This window comes from Trachurus japonicus, chromosome 12 (assembly GCF_045865225.1).
Source record: "Trachurus japonicus isolate A0001 chromosome 12, Traja_1.0".
NCBI classification, from domain to species: domain Eukaryota; kingdom Metazoa; phylum Chordata; class Actinopteri; order Carangiformes; family Carangidae; genus Trachurus; species Trachurus japonicus.
This window is the reverse complement of record NC_140918.1, coordinates 3164722-3187114: the sequence shown is the minus strand read 5'-3', so window position 1 is coordinate 3187114 and position 22393 is coordinate 3164722. Positions and strand designations below refer to the sequence as shown.

Genomic DNA, 22393 nt, shown 5'->3' with positions numbered 1-22393 from the left:
CAATCCCCTCTGTAAAAACCTTCAGGATATAGAAAGGGATCAAAGTGGAAGGTTTGGTGTCTGTAAGTGCTGCTGAAGTGGAGATTTCTAGCTCACAAAACTCATTTTTCCAAAGATTGTTAATGTAAATCGTACTTTTACAATTGGTTGCAGATACAGAGAAAATGACACATCATTGTTCAGGAGAGAGAGCTTTACAACGACACCTGACGTGACATGGGTCAGACTAACTTTTGGTGAATTTAGGAGAAATCTACAGACGAAAGACAAAATGAAGTAAAATAAAAACCTTAATGTGGATTTTCTACCATTTCTTTATACTTTTCTGAAAGAAGACATCATATTATACATGTCTCAATCAGTGCATGAAAAAGCAGTGTTTAGTGTCTCGCCTCACATGAAAATACAACTGTGATATTATCAGGTCTAAATACAACTGTTAGCAAATATTAGAAATAAATAGACGCTTAGAATTGTCTTATGATCTGCTTATTATGTAACATAATGTGTTGAGTTTACAATTTATCATTGTTATGATTGATTATGGAAGTTAAATATTACTGATTAATAATAAAACATAATAATTAGTTGTGGCAATAATATGATTGGAGGTGAACTGTACAGAAAGTTTCATTAAAAACAATTAAAAGAGGAACAAGAAGAGTTTATTGTCTTGGTCAGGTTTATAATAACTGTGGATGTGGACACAGAGAATGAGCAGCAGGTGGCGCTGCAGCATCAATAATCCACCTGCAGCTTGTTCCAGAGAAAAAGAAACTATCAGGTTTATTAATGATGTTGTTTTGATGAGCTCGTTACAGGACAAATCAAACCGGTGATGAACTCTGAGCTTCTCTGAGCGACGCGGGAAACAACAACAGCAGGAAATGAAGCTTCACTCTGAGTCTTAATGAAACCTGCTGCACAACAACTGGGCTTTTCACAATAAAAGCATCAAGCTGCTGCTGTGAGACAGGTGGAGCTGAGTTCAGTTCAGTCAGCTGGAATAAAACCGACACAGATTCGTCTCATTTCATTTCATCGTTTCATTATTATTAATTGATTAAATCCAGTGAAGAGAAAAAACAAAGTTTAATTAGGGGAGAGTGGGGTAAGTTGAGCCACTTTTTGTATTCAGGATCACTACATCAAGACAATTATAGTTGTGTTCCTAACTAACACATCTGCATATATTTCAGGATGTTTTGCATCCCTACAAATGAACAGAATGAGTGTAAATATGACTGTTTTTAAAATATAGCATGTTCAAAAAAAGTGGTCTTGTGTGACCATAGGAGTGGGGTAAATTGATCAACCCCCCCTTCTTTCCTTCCATCCATCTCCTACCTCCCCCTTTACTTAATATTTCATCTGTCCAGGTTGCAGGTGAACACAAACTGCAGGGACTTCCTGCTGAGCCACCAACTCACTGAGATTTGGGGAGTTTTGTGATTACGTGGCATCTTGGGAAGAATCCCAGAGATTTTTCTTTGAAAGTAAAGTTTGGCCTCACTATAAACAACTTTTCCTGTTTATAGGAACATACTTACTGTAATCACAAACATACAGAATCTTGATTTAATCATTTGGACATATACAGCCAAAATACATTCATTAAGTGTATAGGATAGGTGGCTCAACTTACCCCACAGCTGCCTTAGCTTGGGTTTATTGCTCTCACAGCTAAAATGGTGCAGTTTCATGCTAAGTTTACTACCTCATGTTGTAGCTCATAGATACCACAACCCATGTATAAAACACATTTGCAATCATCTCTTTTAGTCTAAACACAATTCTCATGAAACTTATGATCGACAAAATTCACTCTCGAGAGTGAAAAATGATTTTTTGGTGATAAATGTTAAACCACTTCACTCACGTGGTTCTGATCTTCACAGACTCCATGAAATGATGTCAGCCTCCCTAATACTTGGTTACATGCTCATTTTTTCCTATAGTTTCCTAGAAACAAGGGGTGGGTCAACTTACCCACTGACTCATCTTACCCCACTCTCCCCTATTTAGAAACAGGTGGAATGTGATGATTTGTTCCTGTTGGATCTGAACTCGTTAACTCATCGTTGCTCGTTAAGAGTTTATTAGTTTCCTCTGTTTGTGACCTGAGACTGAACAACACAGTCTCTTTGTGTTTGTGTCTTTAATCTTGTGTCTTTGATGACAGGGAGGTGAATGGACCAGGTGTGTGTGTGTGTGTGTGTGTGTGTGTGTTGCAGCTCATTAGTGCAGCAGGACAAAGACTCAGGATGTTTGACTCTAAAGGAGACAAAAGGCGTCGGATCAGAGGCTCCGCAGTTTGTTTGTGTCACAGATAATGGACAATAACAACGAGCTAACGAGCAACATCTTCATCTTGATGCCTGAATATTTTTGGGAAATTGTACTGAAGCTCATTTCTGCCAAAAAAAGGGAAAAAACTATGATTAAAATTTAAGCCTTGGCCATGAGAAGTGAAAATATATTAGAATATGATGTGATAATGACATAAAAAGTGAAAATCATGATGTTAAAAGTGATAATTATGAGTTGAGATGTCAAAATTATGAGGAAAAAGGTTGTAATTGTGAAATAAAGTGAAAATTATGGTAAAAAATGATGAAGTTCTTTTAAAAAATGCACAAAAAGATGTTGTTTCATGTGATTTCCCATTGCACCCCCTGACAGTGAACGCCTCATGCCTTATTAAAAGTGTATCATGTTTTTTGCAGGGTTTTTCTAATCAGGTGACTCACAGTTAGAAAAGAGAAAAAAATACTGTATTAAGATTAAACTTTAGCCTTGGCCTTGAGAAGTCAAAATATATTAGAATATGACGTGATAATGACATAAAAAGTGAAAATCATGATGTTGAACATGATCATTATGAGGAAAAAGGTTGTAATTGTGAAATAAAGTAGAAAACCATGGTAAAAATGATGAAGTTATGAAAAAAAGAGTTAATTACAACATAAAATACATAATGCTGTGTCTGTTTTTTTTCTTTTACTGGCAGAAAAATGCACAAAAAGATGACGTTTCATGTGATTTGAAGACGTTTAAGTTTCCTATTGTGCCCCCCTGACAGTGAACGCCTCACGACTTATTACTGTAACAGTGTAGGCTATCATATTTTTTGCAGGTTGTTTTTAATCAGGTGACTCACAGTCAGAAAGGAGAAAAATCTATTAAGATTAGACTATCAAAATATATTAGAATGTTAATGTGATAATGACATAAAAAGTGAAAATTATGAAGTTGAACGTGATAATTATGAGATGAGATGTCAAAATTATGAGGAAAAAGGTTGTAATTGTGAAATAAAGTAAAAAATATGGTAAAAAATGATGAAGTTCTTTTACTGGCAGCAATTTTCTTCAATTAAATGCACAAAAAGATGACGAAGATGAGCTGGAGTTTCCTATTGCACCCCCTGACAGTGAACGCCTCACGACTTATTAACAGTGAATCACATTTTTTGCAGGTTGTTTTTATTCAGGTGACTCACACAGTCAGAAAAAAAAAAATCAAGATTAAACTTCAGCCTTGGCCATGAGAAGTCAAAATATATTAGAATATGATGTGATAATGACATGTGAAGTGAAAATGATGATGTTGAAAGTGATAATTGTGAGTTGAGACGTCAAACTTATGAAGAATAGGGTTGTAATTGTGAAATAAAGTGAAAATTATGATTTTAAAAAATGAGGTTATGTGATAAAAAGTTAATTACAACATAAAATACAAAATCCTGTCTTTTTTTTCCTTTTACTGGCAGCAATTTTCTTCACATCTGTTAAAAAAAACACTAAAAGATGACGCTTCATGTGATTTGAACGAGGTGGAGTTTCCTATTGCGCCCTCCTGACAGTGAACGCCTCACGACTTATTAACAATGTTGTTTTTAATCAGGTGACTCACAGTCAGAAAAGAGAAAAAACTATTAAGATTAAACTTTAGCCTTGGCCATGAGAAGTCAAATTATATTAGAATATGATGTGATAATGACAAATGATGTTGTTGAAAGTGATAATTGTGAGTTGAGATGGCAAACTTATGAAGAATAGAGTTGTAATTGTGAAGTAAAAGTGAAAATTATGATTAAAAATGAAGTTATGAGATAAAAAAGTTCATTACAACATGGGATTTGAACGAGCTGCAGTTTCCTACTGCACCCCCTGACAGTGAACGCCCCACGCCTCATTAACAATGTGTCATATTGTTTTTGCAGGTTGGTTTTAATCAGGTGACTCAACGGTCGTGACATTCAATTCAACCGGCGTCGCACTCAGTGAAATGACAAGAGGCTGTAAAACCAAAATGTAGAAGAGCAGAAAATGTCAAAGTGACAGAACGAGTCGGCAACATTTTCAATAATAAAGAGTAGGACAGGACACATCTGGAGCAACATCTGCACGGGAACATCCAGCGGTTCGGCCGCTATGGAAACGAACTACAGAGGAAAATGTGTTGTTTTTTTAATTCACCTACAATAAATGAAGCTGATTTTAGTTCGAACAAACGACAGGTGAATCAGATTTAACAAAAAAAACGTTTTTATTTTCAGTCTGACAAACAGGAAGTGACGTGAACCTCCTCGTGTTATTGATTATTGATCTTTTTTTCTACCTTTATTCCTCTTTCTTTCTGTTGATTTGTGTCTTTTACAGAAATAAAAACACAGACTTCAATTAACCAATGTGTGTCGTCTCACGGTTTGTTTTTTGTTTTTTTTACCCATGATGCATTGGGGGCCACAGGGCCGACAGGAAACTGTATTTACATCCTCTCTGCTACACGATGAGAGAAAGAGAAACAACGGATACAAACACATCATCGAGTCCGTGTTCGTCCACACGCCTCCAACTCATCATCATCAACTCCTCTTCCTCCTCCTCCTCCTCCTCTTCCTCTCTCCTCCTCCTCCTCATCTTCCTCTTCCTCAGAAGTCGTCGTCGTCACAAATGTCCAGATAAACGTCGAAGGCCTCTCGGTTGCAGTTTCCGTCGGGGGTGAAGACGTATTTGTGAAAAGTCCCGTCCACACAGATCGCTGCAGGAGAGAGAGGGATGGAAACGAATCAGGAGGAGGAAGAGGAGGAGGAGGAGTGTGTGTGTGTGTGTGTGTGTGTGTTAGGGATGTGCACGGTTACCCGAGTACTCGAGTACCCGAGTAGGCAATCTGCTACTCGGTTATAAATTATTACCCGGTTAACCTAGGATTAAAAAAACGGCACGTTAGAGCAACAGTCTAGCATCGGATCAAACTACATCATCAGCCGTGGTTCAGCTTTTTGTCGTGTTAAACAGTTTCAGATCAAGCAACGTGATTTCCTGCTGTGTGAAAGCGTTTTTGGATCGAGCCTCGAACTTTCAAACCTTTTACAATAATCTGTGGTGGTTCCCTCGGCGTTAACGAGTCGGGAGGGAGACGACAGGTGTCATCAAGTCTGGTAGAAAATCTGCTGCTTTCAGTTTACAAACATTCTGAAACCTTCCCAGTTATTTCCTGAGACGATGCGAGGCAGAGAGGACCGAAGGCACCAAAATGTAGTGTGGACTAATAAATAAGCACCGCTAATGATTTAAAGCAGAAGTAAGCGATATTTTTGTGTTAATATAAGTCTTAAATAGTTATATCTTCCGACAGCAATCACTTCTATAGAGTGTTTGGTCTGAAACACGGGTCTGTCAGTCACTCTGCTCTGCTCTGAGCCCAGGAGAAAACATTTATCGTATCCTACAGTTTTTATCCAATGAGGAGAGAGAACGGCATGCAGGGCTGTGTGTGCAGCCAAGGGACGCCGTGAATGTGGCGACGTAGGGACGAGGACTGTTATGGTGCGTTCAAGGAAACTCGTAACTCGTGTTTTTCCGACCTGTGAAGTGGTACCAGTTCGATCTGGTACGACTTCACCGGTCGGAAGTTATGAGTGGCCGTTATAGTGACTTTCACAGGTAAAACAGGTCGGAAAAACACGAGTTACGGGTTACCTGGAACGCTACAAAGTCGTAAGTTGTGACTTGAAGCTGTAACTTACGGTTTCAAAAGCCTGCCTCGAACGCAGCATTAGCCAAAACCACCGGACCACTTACTTCTGCTTTAAAAAAAAGAAAAAAAAAAGTGTTCTCCTCCGAGGCAGCCGCAGCATAAAGATGCACACATGCCCCGTATGTGCATCTTAAACTCCATCTCGACTCTTATTATCCACCTGATATTTTGTCTGACAACGCTGTGTGTCAGTGATGCGGACTGTCTGACGGACAGAGCGCATTTATTTCCCCCTGCTGCGCTCTGACCGTTTTTTATTACGGTATTCGGTTACCCGGGTAACACCAGGTTAGGTTACTCGGTTAGAAAATTATTCGAAATGCCCATCCCTAGTGTGTGTGTCTGTGTGTCGCCTCACCGATGACGGAGTTGACGTTCTTGGATGTGTTCTTTCCAAACGCACAGATGCAGGCGCACTCGGCGGGAACCGTGAAACTGGCCAACGACCACTGACTGTCCACGTACTGACCAATCACAGGGCCCACCTTCCCCACACGGGCCAGACTGAGGAGGAGGAGGAGGAGGAAGAGGAGGAAGGAGGAGAAGGAGGAAGAGTAAGAGCTAGTTCAATAGGACGAATCTCCTTGTTGTTTACAACTACTTCCGGGTAGAAAACCAGCATGAGAACAATAGTGACGGACGAGAGTTTCTCTTTATGTCTCATTTTTCATGTCACTATATCACCGTTTAGACTAATCTGATGTTTGTAAAGTTTATAAAACCAATGATTGGACAAACATTACTATTTATGTGTGCACATTTTTGTAATTAGTCATGGTTATCAGGGATTAGCTGGGCTAACGGTTAGCTTCCTGTTTAACTTTAATAACTCAGTGACTCAATAAACGGTCCATGAAAAAATATTTTCTCCAGTGGATATCTGAGTTCCAACATGACTGAGCTAACTGGAGTAGTTTCATGTCGTGTCCCACAACGGGAGGGTTTTAACAGCTGACGTCCTGGTGTTAGCTTAGCTACGGCCGTTAGCTTAGCTACCGTTAGCTGTCCCTGTCAGCTGAGCCACTGATGCTTTCTAGACACTGTGATTCCCCCCAAACTGAATAAATCTAACACATAGCAACACAAAACACACACACAGAAATAGTAATGTTTCTTCAATCATTTCAGATTTGTCTAAACGGTGATAGGGCGTGAAAAATATGATATATAGCTAAACTCTTGTTTGTTACTATTGATCTCATTCAAATTACGTGCTGGTTTTCTACCCGGAAGTAGAATGTAAACAACAAGGAGATTCAGTCTATACAGTTGTAACAACAGAGTGTGACGACAGTGTGACGGTGTAAAGTGGGCGGGGCTTAACTACTCACGCTGAGCGGCGGTTCAGCTTCGTGTCTTTGAGGGCGAAGATGTGGACGGTTCCTTTATCACTGGAGGCGCAGAGGAAGGAGGAGTCATGGCTGAAGTTGATGCTGAGGAGGAGGAGGAGGAGGAGGAGGAGGAGGAGGAGGAGGAGGAGGAGGAGGAGGAGGAGGAGGAGGAGAAGGAGAAGACGTCATTAACACCTGATCAACACTACTTCCTACTTCGGTATTCCATCAAGCTCGCTTAGCTCCAAGTCTGGCTTAAATGGCCGAGTCTCGCTTATTTGAGTGAGAGTTCAGTTCCATCAACGTGGCTAAGATTAGCTCCACCTCGGTAACCATGGAAACATGGTTCTGGCTAAGCCGGACACTTCGAGCTAAGCTCCGACTTTCCGTTCCATCAACCTGAGCCTCAACTCCGTTCCATCAAAGTGGTTAACACGAATGCCAGCCTTGTAACCATGGTGACTGATGCTGCCGGCCAATTCTGGTCTGGAGCAGGATTAAGGTGAAGATTAACTCCATTTATGGTCAAAAAATGTCCAAAAGACAGTTCTGCTGGTGTTTTTACACACTCACCGTCATGTAGCTAGGTAATGATAAAATGATAACATAAAATAATGAAATTCATATTAAAAAAAAAAGCCTATTAAAAAATTTTAAAAGGTAAAATTAATTAAAAACTAATAAAATGAAACTGAGGCATTTAAAACTGCTATTCACTATTACTTCATCTCCTTGAATTGATGGATTTGGTAAATATGATTTTCTACAGTCAATTCTGAAATATATGTGATGAACCATATGAAATAGTTGATAAATGTGATAAATATCACTTGTTAAAATAAATTAATACGTTTTGTGAATTTATTTAGGTCTTAGGCTAAATGCATTGTTGATAGGTGTGACTATCTATATCCACTTTGTCCCTTTGATGAGGGGATTAAAGTATCTTTTTGGACTTTTACACCTTTATTTCTTATTTTCTTTTGTATAGTAGTAGGTAGCTAGGGACACTGGGGGCGTGGCTAACGAGCTGCTGTGTAAAGTTACCCAGCAGGCCGTTCATCTGACCACCTCCCTCACTCAGGGTGTCAGTAGCTGCAGCTTTTACTATACAGAGTCATTTTAATAGTTTAATCATTGTTTTAACAGACGATCCATTTAGAGCAGTGTTTCCTTTTCTTCTTGTAGAGTCCTTATATTCATCATAAATCTCCATCAGCAGCGTTTAGTAGCTGTGGAGAAGCTTCGGTGCATTCGTTCCCTTTGCTTTCGGCCATTTTATGATACGTTCGGCACTCGACTGATGTGGGCTTGGACCAGGTGAGGCTTGAATTAGCGTCAAGTGAAGCCAGCTGATCTCGTTTGATGGAACGGGTTGGGCTAGGTTTGGAGTTCTCGCTAATTCAAGCTTCAAGATTACACCATAGTCTGGATGTTCTTAGCAACTTTGATGGAATACCCTGCTCCTTCACAATAAAAGCCTGCTGTGTGTTGTGTTCTGCTGCTGCTCCTTCACAATAAAAGCCTGCTGTACCAGTAGAGCGTGGCCGGGTCGGTTCCTCGGCGCAGCTCCACCAGCTTGTCTCTGGTCGTGGTATCGAACAGGCGGATGAGCGTCCCTTTGCGCGAGGCCGAGGCCGCCACGCTGCCCGGCTGGTTCAGAGCCACGCAGGCGATCTCACTCTGATGGGCGTTGATGGTGAACGGAGCGGAAGACGTTCCCGGTTTGGTGTTGGACAAATCCTGAAGGAAACAAGAGTTGGAGTTGAAACGGGAAAATAAAACATTTTGATCAACTTTTATTGTGTTTCTGTGTGTGTGTGTTTGTGTGTTTGTGTTTGTGACGTACGACGAGCTGCAGGCTGCCACACTTATGACCTGGAAACACCAGCAGCTGCTTCTCCAGACTGGGACACAGATCACACAGACCTGCAGGACAGATACACAGTTATACACCTGTGATCAGTCGTCAATGAATTGATCACCTGATCAGACAGGAACTAACGTCAACCAGCAAATTAAGTTTTAATGCTACAACTTCTCTCACATATAAACAACCGTGGAAAAAAAAATGAAGAGAGCAACACAAACACAACTCACACTAGATTATAAAAAACACTGCTGGGATTAAACATGTACATGATCATCACCAAAACTGATTTATAAACTCTTCCTAAGTTAAAATATTTGTGTTGTGTTGTTTCAGGAATGAATATGAACAACATCTTTTCTTTACATTATTATTATTCAAGGTCTGAAAAGACTTAAGTAATTTTCTGCCGATAACTGCTCTAAATGACAAGATTTTCATTTCAATTTTGGGAAAAATGTTGTCAGTAGTTGATAGAATAAAACAGAAAAAGGTTCATTTCACTCAAACGCACATCTAGAAATAGTAAAACCAGAGAAACTCCTCATTTTGAAGTGGTCTCTTAATTTTTTCCAAAACTGTAGATTTTTCCAGTTTTTCTCACATTAAACAGAATCAGTTTTAGATTTTGGTCGATCAAAAGTTCATGATGAACTGAAATAAAGAAGAAGAAGGAGAGGGACTCTTCACCTTTGGGGTTGTCTCTGGTGTCGAACTCAAACAGTTTGACGGGGTTGTCGGGGAAACTGTAAACATAGATCCTGTTCTTCAACACGATGATGATCCTGAGGAAACAAACACACTTTTACATCTAGAGATAGATAGATTATCTTTCTATTTATTTTGTCTCTCTCTTTCTAATAATTTACCATGCCTCTAAAGTAGTTATGTTTAAGTGTTGAATTCTTATTTCTATTATTGTTAACAGTGTCTCTACAGAGTAATTCAATTGTTGCCATCTTCTTTTCTTTTCTGCTTTTCTATTATATCTATGTTTTTCATTTTCTTTTTGTTGTTTTTGTTTTTTGCTCATGTTCTACTAGCCACATCTCAGTTTGATTCAACAAAAAATGAAAAATCCAATAAAAAACTTGATCACAAAAGAATCACAAACTACAGGAGAAGTGTGTGTGTGTGTGTGTGTGTGTGTGTGTGTGTGACGGTGAACTCACTTGTCGTGCCTCATGCGAACGGCCAGAACAGGCTTAGTGAAGGTGAACTCCAGGACCAGTTTGTCTTTGGGGTCTCGTGACTCTCGAGCGTCGTCCCAGATCAGAACTGAAGGTGAACGACACACACACACACACACACACACACACAAGGGGGCGGGGGAGTGAGTAATAATTTAGTCAACATTCATCATGTTTTTGTTGTTTAGTAAAATAATTGATTGTTCAGACAAGAATTAAAACTTGATAAAGTTCTACTCACAAATAAATCTATTGAAATGTCATGTTTTTTAATTGTATTATTTTGCATGGATGTCTGCTTATGACAAAACAAAATATGTACATTTATGTTTGGATATGATATAGTCAGGGTTCTAAATTAACTTTTTAGATCACCAGCCAATTTGGCTGGTAACTTTCTAAAGTTACCAGCCAATCAGGATTTCCACTAGCCAAATTTTTTCCGGTGAAAATAAGAGAGATTCTTTACGTTCATACTGTGTTTCCCATGAAAACAGCATGTTTTTAGCCTAGCTATCATACTGACAACTGAAATTGCGCCTCCTCTATTACAGTTTTTCTCCATTGGTTTGGCTCATTTTTCAAAACAGAAATCACATTCTCAAAACAACATGGACAAACCTCCAAACCACTTGGCAAATGTTCACAAAAGAATTGTATTTCTCATTAATTTCATCACATTGTAGCCTAAATGTCTTCGTACATATTTGCAAATGATTAAGTAGCCTACAGGTAATGTGTGATGTCAAACCTTATAAGCTACTCTTACCCTAAAATCCTGTTTTTATTATTTTATTTTATCATTTATTTATTTATTCAGTTTTACACACAACTGTATTCTGTTAGCTAGACAAAAAAAAAAAAAACTAGTCCAGTAACTATTGTCAATGAAGGACTGGGCTAAGACTGAGAGGTGGACATGGGGGATATTTCAGTGTTTCTCTTCTATAAAACACATTCTACATGTGGGGGCAGAACTCTGTGGGAAACAGGGGAGAACCAGCTGGACAGGGAACCAGGATTTGACACAACACCGACAAGCACTGAGAGCCAGGTAGCATGTTACTGCAGGACAAGCAGGTCCGTGCAGCAGCTGATCGATTCACATGACATGCAGTTTGCTTGCTGCCTCCCAAAAAGTTGAGCACCGCGGATGAAAAAACAAACAAACCGCGACGCATCGTCTGCCGCCGCTACGGCTTCACCTAGTTGTGAGCGGGCATGTGGCGCGTCTACACGTTGCATCTGAACGGTCCCATGCACGCACACACGCTTCAACTACGGGCCGGTGTGAGTCGCGAGCGACGTGTTGGAGTCTCCTCTCTGCTGTAGCGTGAAACACCGGCCTGCGCGCAGCCAATGGGCGTCTGATACGTCATCACGTAGCATGTAGTGTTCATGGGAAATGTAGTAAACTGCCAGGGGGACAAATGACTGAGAACAGTAGAGCGGCTCTGGCCGTGATGATTGCCTTGTGCATCACCGGCCAAACTGGCTAGTAAGTATTTGTTAACACCCGCCAAAATGATTTTTTACCCGCATTTGGCGGGTTGGCGGGTGTTAATTTAGAACCCTGGATATAGTTTGTTTAAATTACCCCCAATTTCCAGTTAATTCCCATAAATTCCCATGGAAAGTTTCCAATTTGGAATATGTTTGCACTGAAGGGGGGGCTCTAATTTCGTTATACCGCGAGTATAATGACAAATAAAGGCTTCTATTCTATTCTATTTCCAAAATTCCCCCGCTTAACTTCCCATGGAAAGTTTCTGACAATTTACCGGAAATTTACTGGGAATTTTCCGCCCCTTTGCAACCCTACTTCTGACTGACCTGAGATCTCTGAGAACTTGGGGTTGACTCCTCCTCCGACGACGGCCAGCAGGTTGGAGCGATGCAGCATCGAACAGGAGGCCACGCTGCCCACCTGCTCGTGGTCTAAACACACACACACACACACACAATTATTACTATTAGGAACTACTAAATAGTTACTAACATTTACTTAAAGGGCGTTTTCTCAGAAAGAGTTTTTCAGACTCAGACTCTGAGCTAGAAATCTCCACTTCAGCAGCACTTACAGACACCAAAACTTCCACTTTGATCCCTTTCTATATCCTGAAGGTTTTTACAGAGGGGATTGTTAATATATCATTCACAGCCTGACTTATACAACATTTTAGTCCTAAACAATAGGGCAAAAGTAGATTTTTTAGTGCTGGTGACAGTATTTTCTCATTTACAGAGTGATAAAAAGAGATATCCAGAATCCTCCTCTGTAAAAACTTCTGACTCTAATATGTCAACAAAATAAAACAAGAATTTTGAAAGTAGCTTTATCCGTTGTTCAGATTTCTGTTCTGGAAATGTATGCAAATTAGCGCATATTTCATTAGATAATGCCTCATTTACATATTTAAACATAAAATTTGACAAAACTTGTAATACAAAAAATATTTGTCTTAATGTGAGTGATAAACTTGGGAAGTTTCATGGTGATATCTGTTTGTTAATTTTTTTCACCCTATTCACCTGTAGTGTCTCCCTTTAAAGACTTGTACTGTAAAATTCCATAGATTGTTAATGTAAATCATACTTTTACAATTGGTTGTGGATACGAAGGAAATGACATTTTTTGGAGCCACATCATTGTTCAGGAGAAAGAGCTTTACAATGACACCTGACATGACATGGGTCAGACTAACTTTTGGTAAATTTAGGAGAAATTTACTGACGAAAGAGATAAAATGAAGTAAAATAGAAACCTCAATGTGGATTTTCTACCATTTCTCTTGACTTTTCTGAAAGAAGACATGTTAAGGAAGAAAAATACCCCAAAATCTCTAAATTGATGGCCTTAATGACAGTGTGTGTGTAGATGAGCAGCAGCGAGGTCTCACCCAGGTGACCCTTCTCCATCAGAGGCTCCACGTTATAGATCCTGACGCCCGTCTCCATAGCGCAGCAGAAACAGCCTTGTGATTGGTTGAGAAGAAAGACATAAACATATGAAATAAATATAATGTTTGTGAGCAATAAATCCTACAAGACAATTATGTTAATGTAGCGCGACAACTCAGAGCTCTCTGGTTTATTAAAGTTTAAATTAAAAGACTTTAAAGCTGCAGCAACAATATCAGACACAAGACTGAAACTAATGATAATGTTCACACTTGAATTAACTTGTTATTATATTAAAGTATTTTGAACTTCAATACAGTGAGAACAAAACTTTTTCATTTCCTCCTCTTGAGGACAACGATAATGCAGTTTCTAATAATAATAAAAAAAAACACTTCTTTGTTTATTTCTTACTTCATCTTTCTTACTGATTTTTGTTTTTGTGGTTGTTGGATTGTGTTTGTAAGTTTCTTGTAAGTTAAATCATCCTGTTTTTAATTAAATTCTTTATTTGAATTATTCAACATCCAGTTTAACACTTTACTATCACTACATTTCATTTCACACCAACATTGTTTTGTTTTTTTTCATTTGAGATCAGTTTGTTATTAAATTATTTGTATCTTTACATATGAAACACTTCTTGCATTAAACGTGCAAATACAATATAAGGTTTATTATCCTAACATAATTATTATTAAACTCTGCCAATAAAGCACAATTTAAGCATAAGTCAATAAGTTGAAAAACCAACAGACTCAAAAACAGCTTCTTTCCAAGAGCTGTGGACTCTCTCCTCAAACATAAACACACAATATTCTCATAAAACACACACTCCTGATGAACGGTACAAGTGAAACACAGCTAGATGGACAAGTGCAACATACCTGTGCATTAGGCTATTCACTTATTTATTATCATGCAACATACCTGTGCATTATTTATTATTTTTAAACTGCACTAATGCCTTTTATGCTGCTTTTTGATTTGACATGGTGCTACAAATGAAAATTTGTTGTGTTTTTCTATGCAATGACAATAAATATATCAATCTATCTAAACTTTAACCAGAGAAAAACAACCGTCTTTGACTCAGAGATAGATAGATGGATAGATAGATAGATTCTTTATTTATGCCCTAATGTAAACTCACTTGTGTTTCAGCTCATTATCAGTAACAATAATCATGATAATAGTTAATAAAGTATTAAAAACAGCTAAGATTTCAGTTTTATTTCTAACTATCTATCTGTATAGACAGAAACAGGTGTTGTTGATGATAGATAGATAGATAGATAGATAGATAGATAGATAGATAGATAGATAGATAGATAGATAGATAGATAGATAGATAGATACTTTATGTATGCCCTAATGTAAACTCATTTGTCTTTCAGTCCATTATCAATAACAATAATCATGATAATAGTTAATAAACCGCTAATATCTCAGTTTTATTCTAACTTCCTGTCTGTCGCCGCGGTCTCCACAGCTGAAGTGACCGAGCAGAGACGCTCATCCCCCGGCTTGTCTCTGCTCGTTTCTCCGCTGCTGCTGCCTCTCTACGGTTCTTACTCTGGTCCTGGTTGAACTGGAGGCTGTTGACTCCTCTCTGCTGAGCCATGACTGATACCGGACAACTACAGCCTTCCCCCGGCCTGCAGCGACGACCTGGGACGGAGAGAAACAAGACAAGACAAACACATCGGTCAGTTGATTGAGCAACACCGAGGTAACGTTAGCTACGTTAGCTACGTTAGCTACGTTAGCAACGTTAGCTGCGTTAGCTACGTCAGCTAGCAGCTAGCACACGTTAGCATCGGATAAAAAACAGCAGCCGTTGGTTTTTATTTCCCCTCGACAGTTGGTGAAAAGTGAAAACTCACCATGAACACGTCGAGTCGAACCGACACCGAGGTTTTTTAACAGCGGGAAACGAGACAGACAAAGCAAAAAACACGACAACAACAGCAACAACAGTGAGTTTCGGACAGACGGAGGTTTGTTTTTGTTTTTCTACTGAGACGTCATCGGCGCGTGTTTCCGGTTGTCTTCCTGTTTCCGGTTCATAAAATAAAAGCTCCTTCTCAAATTTATTATTGACTCTTTTACAATAGATTTTATTTTACTTTGGGAAAATGTTGTTTTTGGTTTCCATAATTATCCCAAGAAAGAAGGAAAATGTTACTTTTTAGTAAATCTGTTTTGATTTTTTGCAAAATGTCATATAAAAGTAAATTTTCTAAGAAAACCCCTTGCTTTTATGTTTTTCAAAAAGAAATGGAACTTTATTTTAAGCTAATCACCAAATCAGCAAATGAAAAGGCTATTAAAACCATAGACCTTTGTAATATGTATAACCTTGTTGTATAATGAACATCACCCCTGGCACATGTTCTTTGTATTTTCATTGTATACTGTTCCCTGTATACTATTTGTACTTGTCAACTTCTTTTAAATAAAGCTGTTGATTTAAAAAAAAAAAAAAAAAGGCATATCAGAGCAATATAAAAAAATAAAAATAAAATAAAAGCACCTTCTATGATTGAAATCAAATTAAAATGAAGCAGAAAAATGAAATAAATGGGAGTATAGTAATGTAAAAATACAGTTCAATTAAATTATTTTTCCCACACTTGTTCAAGAAGTCATATTTTACATAAAATGCTTCTCTAGTTTTCAAAAATATATATTTAAAGTAGCACTATCGCAAATACAGCAGTAATAGCAATAAAATAAAAAAAACTGAAATATGCAATAAATAGGTCCAGGGGAGACATAACTATCTGTAGGCCTACATAAAATGTTACCAATGGTGTAGTGCCTGTGGAGCAAATGCAGAAATCCTTTTTATTATGAGACAAGCCGTCCCAGTGCTTAGCTCCACCTCCTAAACGGCACGCTATGTAAAGAGGACGAGGATTGTTTTTATGTAGTTAACATATTAAAGCAGAAGTAATGTAATGTTTGTGTTAATATAAGTCTTAAATAGTTATATCTTCCGACAACAATCACTTCTATAGAGTGTTTGCACCCAAAACACGGGTCTGTCAGTCACTCTGCTCTGCTCTGAGCCGAGGAGAAAACTTTTCTTGTATCCTACAAGTTTTATCCAATGAGGAGAGAGAACGGCATAAAGGGGCAGTCCTCTCTGTGTGTGCAGCCAAGGGATGCGCGTGAATGTGGTGACGTAGGGACGAGGACCAATAGTGACGAGGGCGGGGGCTGCTAACTCCGTCGGCTGAAAAGAAGTTATGGTGCGTTCAAGGCAACTCGTAACTCGTGTTTTTCCGACATGTGAAGTCGTACCAGTTCGATCTGGTACGACTTCACAGGTCGGAAGTTATGAGTGGCCGTTATAGTGACTTTCACAGGTAAAACAGGTCGGAAAAACACGAGTTACGGGTTGCCTGGAACGCTACAAAGTCGTAAGTTGTGACTTGAAGCTGTAACTTACGGTTTCAAAAGCCTGCCTGGAACGCAGCATTAGCCAAAACGACCGGATCGCTTACTTCTGCTTTAATTAATTTTTTTTCACATTTGTTCAAGATTTTAGTTATATTTTACAGAAATGCTTCTCTAGCTTTCAAAAATATATATTTAAAGTAGCACTATCGCAAAAAAACCCCTGAAATATGCAATGGTCCAGGGGAGCTATAACTATATGTACATAAAATGTTGCCAATGGTGTAGTGCGTCTGGAGCAAATGCAGAAATCCTTTTTATTATGAGACAAGCCGGCCCAGCGCTTAGCCCCACCTCCTGAACAGCATGACGAGGATTGTTTTTATGTAGTTAACATATTTCGTTAAAGATGTTTGTTGTCTTATCCACTTTTAAAATAAGATAAAACTCTCAGGAAAAAAAGAAAGAAAGAAAAGACAGGAAAAGATTCACCAGGTGACACAAACACAACTCTGTTTTTATTTTTTACAACTGTTAAACTGCATCAGTGTTGTGCTTGTTTTTATTTTTTTTAAACAACCAGTTGTTGCAGGTTTAATTAACCAGGCGAACAACTGTGTGTCCAAAGTGAACGACAGCTTTATATTCATCCTGTTTACAGAGGTTCTTCTGACTAACACCACATCTCTAGGGGCCAAAAAAAAAAAAAAATGTTAGCGTAAACACCATGTTTGTATTATTCAGTAGATTACAGAGTGTTGTTTAAAGATCAACAGTTTATTGGCTGGTGCGTTGACACCAGAGTGCAGTAACACAGCGATCTCTCAGCTGGATAACAACATGACCCATGATGACAGAACAGAGCCCAGCTGAAAATAGCAGAAAACATCAGCAGGTCACGGTGGTTTGACCTGCGTGAGGAGATCACACATGAACATGACCACATAAAGATCACGGATGATCAGAGAACAACCAACCAACCAAGCCGCTGAATTATTTAACCCTTCTCCTCTGTTAACTGACCTGTTTTCAGCCGAACCGTCGTCGTGACTCAGACTGATTTACCTGCAGAGGCTGAAAAGTGGAGCAGTTGCAGCAGATGCAGTGTGTTGTACTGTAACCTTTAAGCAGAGCATCTCTATTGTTTTAATGCCACTGAAATAGGTCGTTTCAAGTTTCTTTACAGACCGTTGCTGCTGCTGCTCTCGCTCTGTTGTAAAGTCCTTCATTTTTCAGCCGCTGTAAAAAAGAAAAAGAATAAAGAAAAAGGCCAATAAAAAACTGTCTCATAGCGTAAATTGAAATCTATGATAAATATCAGGACATTTTCAGTGGTGAAGGGGCGCGATCGGCCGTTTCTCTTGGTTTTATTATTAGCATAGAAGCACTCAGAGTCTTTTGGCCTCGGCCCACAGACCATAAAACCTGTGTTTAATAAGAAGACAAATGAAATCAGTGAAACAAGCAGCTCATGAAACAACAGACGGAGAAACTCTGAGGAAACTTTAGGTAAACTGAAGACGACTGGAGCCGAGCCGAGTCTGGTCTGGTCGACCTCATATCAGGTTCACAACGTTGTGTGTTGCTGATAAAGATTTATGTGTTTGTATGATCACAGAAGACAACAACAACAAGTCGCCAAAGCAGGAAACTGCTCCGACCAGAAAGCGTTCTGAGTTCAAACCACTGAAGTGCAACATCAACCAAGACGGCGCCTTCGTTATGACTCATCTATGGGACGATTATTGGGGCCAGGGCCGCTGCTAGGAATTCTGGGCCCACTGAAAGAATACTAAAGTGGGCCCCTGCCCCCTGACTTTTCCCCTTCTTTCTTAGACTACGTATGTATTATCTTTTTCTTTTTTTACTTTGTTTTGATGCTAATGCAGCGTTACATATGAGTATTACACTGCAAAAACTCAAAATCTTAACAAGAATATTTGTCTTATTTCTAGTTAAAATTGAATTTCTAGTCAAAACAAATCTCATTATACTTAAAATAAGACACATCATATTAAAAGTAGCTTGTTTTTTGACACTTTTTACTCCTTTCAAGCAGATTTTCACTTGGAATAAGTAGAAAAAATCTGATAGTGGAGCAAGTTTTTCTTCCTTATTACAAGCACAAAAAACTTGCTTTCACTGGCAGATTTTTCTACTTATTTCAAGTGAAAATTTGTTTGAAACAAGTGAAAATGATCTAAAAAACAAGTTAATTTTTAGGTAATGAGTCTTATTTTAAGTGGAAAGAGATTAGCTTTGACTAGAAATGAGACATTTGGACAAGAAATAATCAATAAGTCAGGGTCTTATGCAGAATAAATCAGTCATACAAAGATTAGACTACTGGGGTTTTTTATGGGCCCCACTGGGCGCTGGACCCCTAGAATTATCATCACCTTTCTCCCCTACAACGGCCCTGGTGGCGGCTTCTGTAGCTCCACTGTGACTGTGACTGTGTGATGTGAACTCTCCTCAACTCAATCTTCAATCATGTAACTTTACATTATTTAAATACATCTCCTGATTTTAGTTCATTTGTGTTCACATAGTTTTCTGTTTTAACCACACAAAAAAACATCCTAAAATTCAGATTTTTCTGTTTTTTCTTGACTGAGACCAGGTTAGAGTGAAATCAGCAGCACTGACCGACAGAAACAGAAAAGGGTTTTATTTTGGTCTATTTTATGCCCAAACATGGACTACAGAGGCTCCTGTGAATGAATGAATGAATGACCTACTTTAAAGGGATAGTTCAACATTTTGGCAAACTGGCCCATTGCCATAATCGCTATAGTCATAGCAGTAGGTTCATTACCTTTAATTGTAGGTGTAAGCTATTTTCAGTACGGCGGAGCGCAGCAGCTGGCTGCTCAGAGCTACGCTATGGAGGCTAAGGGAATTTCTTGGTTTCCCTCATTAAACTCATCAAATTCAACATCCCAAAACTCCACAGCGCTTTTGTAGACAAGTTGTGACCTGCACAACCACCACGCTATGAGATAATGACGGAACGATACGAAACGGAGCCATTTTCGAGGTAAATTCATACAAAACCGCTGATGCGCGTTGCGTTCAGGGACAGTTTTTCAGCAAGCAGTCTCCGTATTTACCCTGTATTTACCTCGAAAACGGCTCCGTTTCGTATCGTTCCGTCATTATCTCATAGCGTGGTGGTTGTGCAGGTCACAACTTGTCTACAAAAGCGCTGTGGAGTTTTGGGATGTTGAATTTGATGAGTTTAATGAGGGAAACCAAGAAATTCCCTTAGCCTCCATAGCGTAGCTCTGAGCAGCCAGCTGCTGCGCTCCGCCGTACTGAAAATAGCTTACACCTACAATTAAAGGTAATGAACCTACTGCTATGACTATAGCGATTATGGCAATGGGCCAATTTGCCAAAATGTTGAACTATCCCTTTAACACAATGGGCAGTCATCTATATTATGATTTTGATTGAGATTATGGCAAATTGGCCCATTGCCATAATCCCTATAGTCACAGCAGTAGGTTTGTTACCTTTAATTGTCGGTGCAAGCTGTTTTTAGAACGGCAGAGCAGAGCCGTGAGCTGCTCAGAGCTACGCTACGGAGGCTCATTATGGGATTTCTTGGTTTCCCTCATCAAACTCATCAAATACACAATCCAACAACTCCACAACGCTCTGGTGGACAAGTTGTGAGCTGCACATTCACCACGCTATGAGATAATAACACAACGTTACCACACAGAGTTGTTTTAGAGGGAAATACAGAGACTGTTGATGAAAAACTGTCAAAATCTCTATTCTGATAAAGAATAACATGCTCGGGTTGTATCTGTTAATGATATATGGGTCATTCCGCCAAAAGAGTGCCATTTGCTCATTGTAACTCTTAAAAATTAAACTTCATTTTTCATTCCATTTCAGTATAGAATTTTTTAATATACACATTTACTCATTCAAAATGAGTAGTGGTCAATCTCAGGCTACTTTATTTAATTTATTGCTGCTTTTATCATTGCATTTTTGAAGAAAAAGTAACAGCAATGAGGGTAACAGCAATGAGTTTTTAGCATAAAATCAGCAATTGTGTGAAATCCAGCCAAATAGCATCTATACTAATAGCTTGAGCACACAGAGCACATTCTTAGGATTTAACTGAATATTTTACTTTTGATATCAACAAACACTGTCTAGAGATAATTTAGGTAACAGGAATGAGTTTTAAGAGTGACGGACCCTGACATAGCTACAATATCATTCAATTTCAGGAAAAATAAATTACAGAATTTAATTTTGGTCTTCCCATGACTTTCAAAAGACCTAAATGATGTCACTTCCAGCAGAACATGTCACTGGTGGGATGTTCCAAAACTTTTAGAGTGTAGAATGTGTTCGGGTAACAGCACTGAGTGAAAACCTGGGGACGGGACTAAAATGTGAATTTTAACCAAAATATAATTAGGTTTTAATTTAAAAAATGTTATATAAGTGTAGATATAATATAAAGTCACACTAATATGCAAAAAAAATGAGATTTTAGAAGGATTTTATTCATAATGCATTGTGGTAAACTATAGCGTTTGGCTCTGGGGACATGCAACAAAGGCTATGTTTCAGTGCTTTGAAAGCCTTTTTATAGTAATTAAAAATGATATATCTTTAATTTCTACAGTGATTCATGTGTATGGTGCTTTGTTTATTAATTAAATGCAATTTATATTATATTATTACATGTTTTTATACATTTAATATGCTGGGGACAGAAATGGCACTCTTTTGGTGGAATCGCCCTATAAAAATAGTGTAGACTTGTTTGATGGATGTATTTACGTATATAAACATGTGTCTGTTATATAAACTATACATTTGTATGGGGTAAAGATATATATGTGAAAACCTGCAATTGCGCCCATCTTTATGCATATATTATTTGCATATTTTACATACTTATACTGTATGTGACATGAGCATGTGTTTGGTTGTCCATGTGGCATGACATAAACATATTATTTGTATGGCGTAAAGATATATATGTAAAAATAAAAATGCAATTGCTCCCATTGTTATGCATATAGCATTTTTACATATATGTTTTAATGTGCAACATGAGCATCTCTGTGTTTGGTTGTGCAGGTAGAGTCTCTCAGGAAACACACAGTGTATGTTATATATGATATGTTGTTGTTGGATGTTGCTAATAGTTTAGCCTCCTGCTAACTGTGGTTAATTTCTCTCTGCAGTTTGTTATTTTTAAAGTCTTTTTTTTCTTCCTCCTCCAGCTTTTTCCTGCTGCTGCTCTGTTTCTAATTGTCCCGTCTTCATCAGCGTTTACAGTAATGTTGATTAATGTGCTCTGTCTCTGATAATAGAGCAGCTAATGAAAAGTGAAAACAAGTGAAGTTCCTCCTCCTCCTCCTCCTCCTCCTCTTTTACTCCATCTCATGTTTTTTATGACGAGCAGTGAATTCAAACTCTGTTTTTCTTTGAACGCAGGGCCGGCCCGTGGCATAAGCAGTATAGGCAAATGCTGAGGGCGCCAGCGCCACAAATGGGGAAAAAAAAGTGTAACTTTCACTATTTTTATAACTAGTTTATTATTTCTTAATACAAAAAACAACCCCACGTTAATTTAAATGCAAAGCAATACCTATTAAAAAGTAATAATA

The 22393-nt window shown here is 38.6% G+C and overlaps 1 protein-coding gene across 1 annotated transcript; it reads right to left on the bottom strand.

Moving 5' to 3' along the window:
• Positions 1 to 4532: 4532 nt before the first annotated feature.
• Positions 4533 to 15382, bottom strand: wdr45 (WD repeat domain 45). The gene is made up of 11 exons (XM_085792609.1): positions 15224 to 15382; positions 14913 to 15008; positions 13337 to 13411; positions 12270 to 12374; positions 10419 to 10524; positions 9937 to 10031; positions 9226 to 9305; positions 8911 to 9119; positions 7377 to 7478; positions 6404 to 6549; positions 4533 to 5046 (listed from the first exon to the last, which is right to left on the bottom strand). The coding sequence occupies exons 2-11, from the start codon at positions 14959 to 14961 to the stop codon at positions 4937 to 4939; spliced, it is 1077 nt and encodes a 358-aa protein (XP_085648735.1). The 5' UTR covers positions 14962 to 15008; positions 15224 to 15382; the 3' UTR covers positions 4533 to 4936.
• Positions 15383 to 22393: the final 7011 nt, after the last annotated feature.

Bases quoted from the DNA above. Each gene is read 5' to 3' on its own strand.
- wdr45 (XM_085792609.1), bottom strand. From the start codon at position 14,961: ATGGCTCAGCAGAGAGGAGTCAACAGCCTCCAGTTCAACCAGGACCAG. The intron at 9,306-9,936 runs GTGAAGAGTCCC...TCTGTCCTGCAG, and splicing joins CACCAGAGACAACCCCAAAG to GTCTGTGTGATCTGTGTCCC. The intron at 5,047-6,403 runs GTGAGGCGACAC...TCTCTCCTGCAG, and splicing joins GAACGTCAACTCCGTCATCG to CGATCTGTGTGGACGGGACT.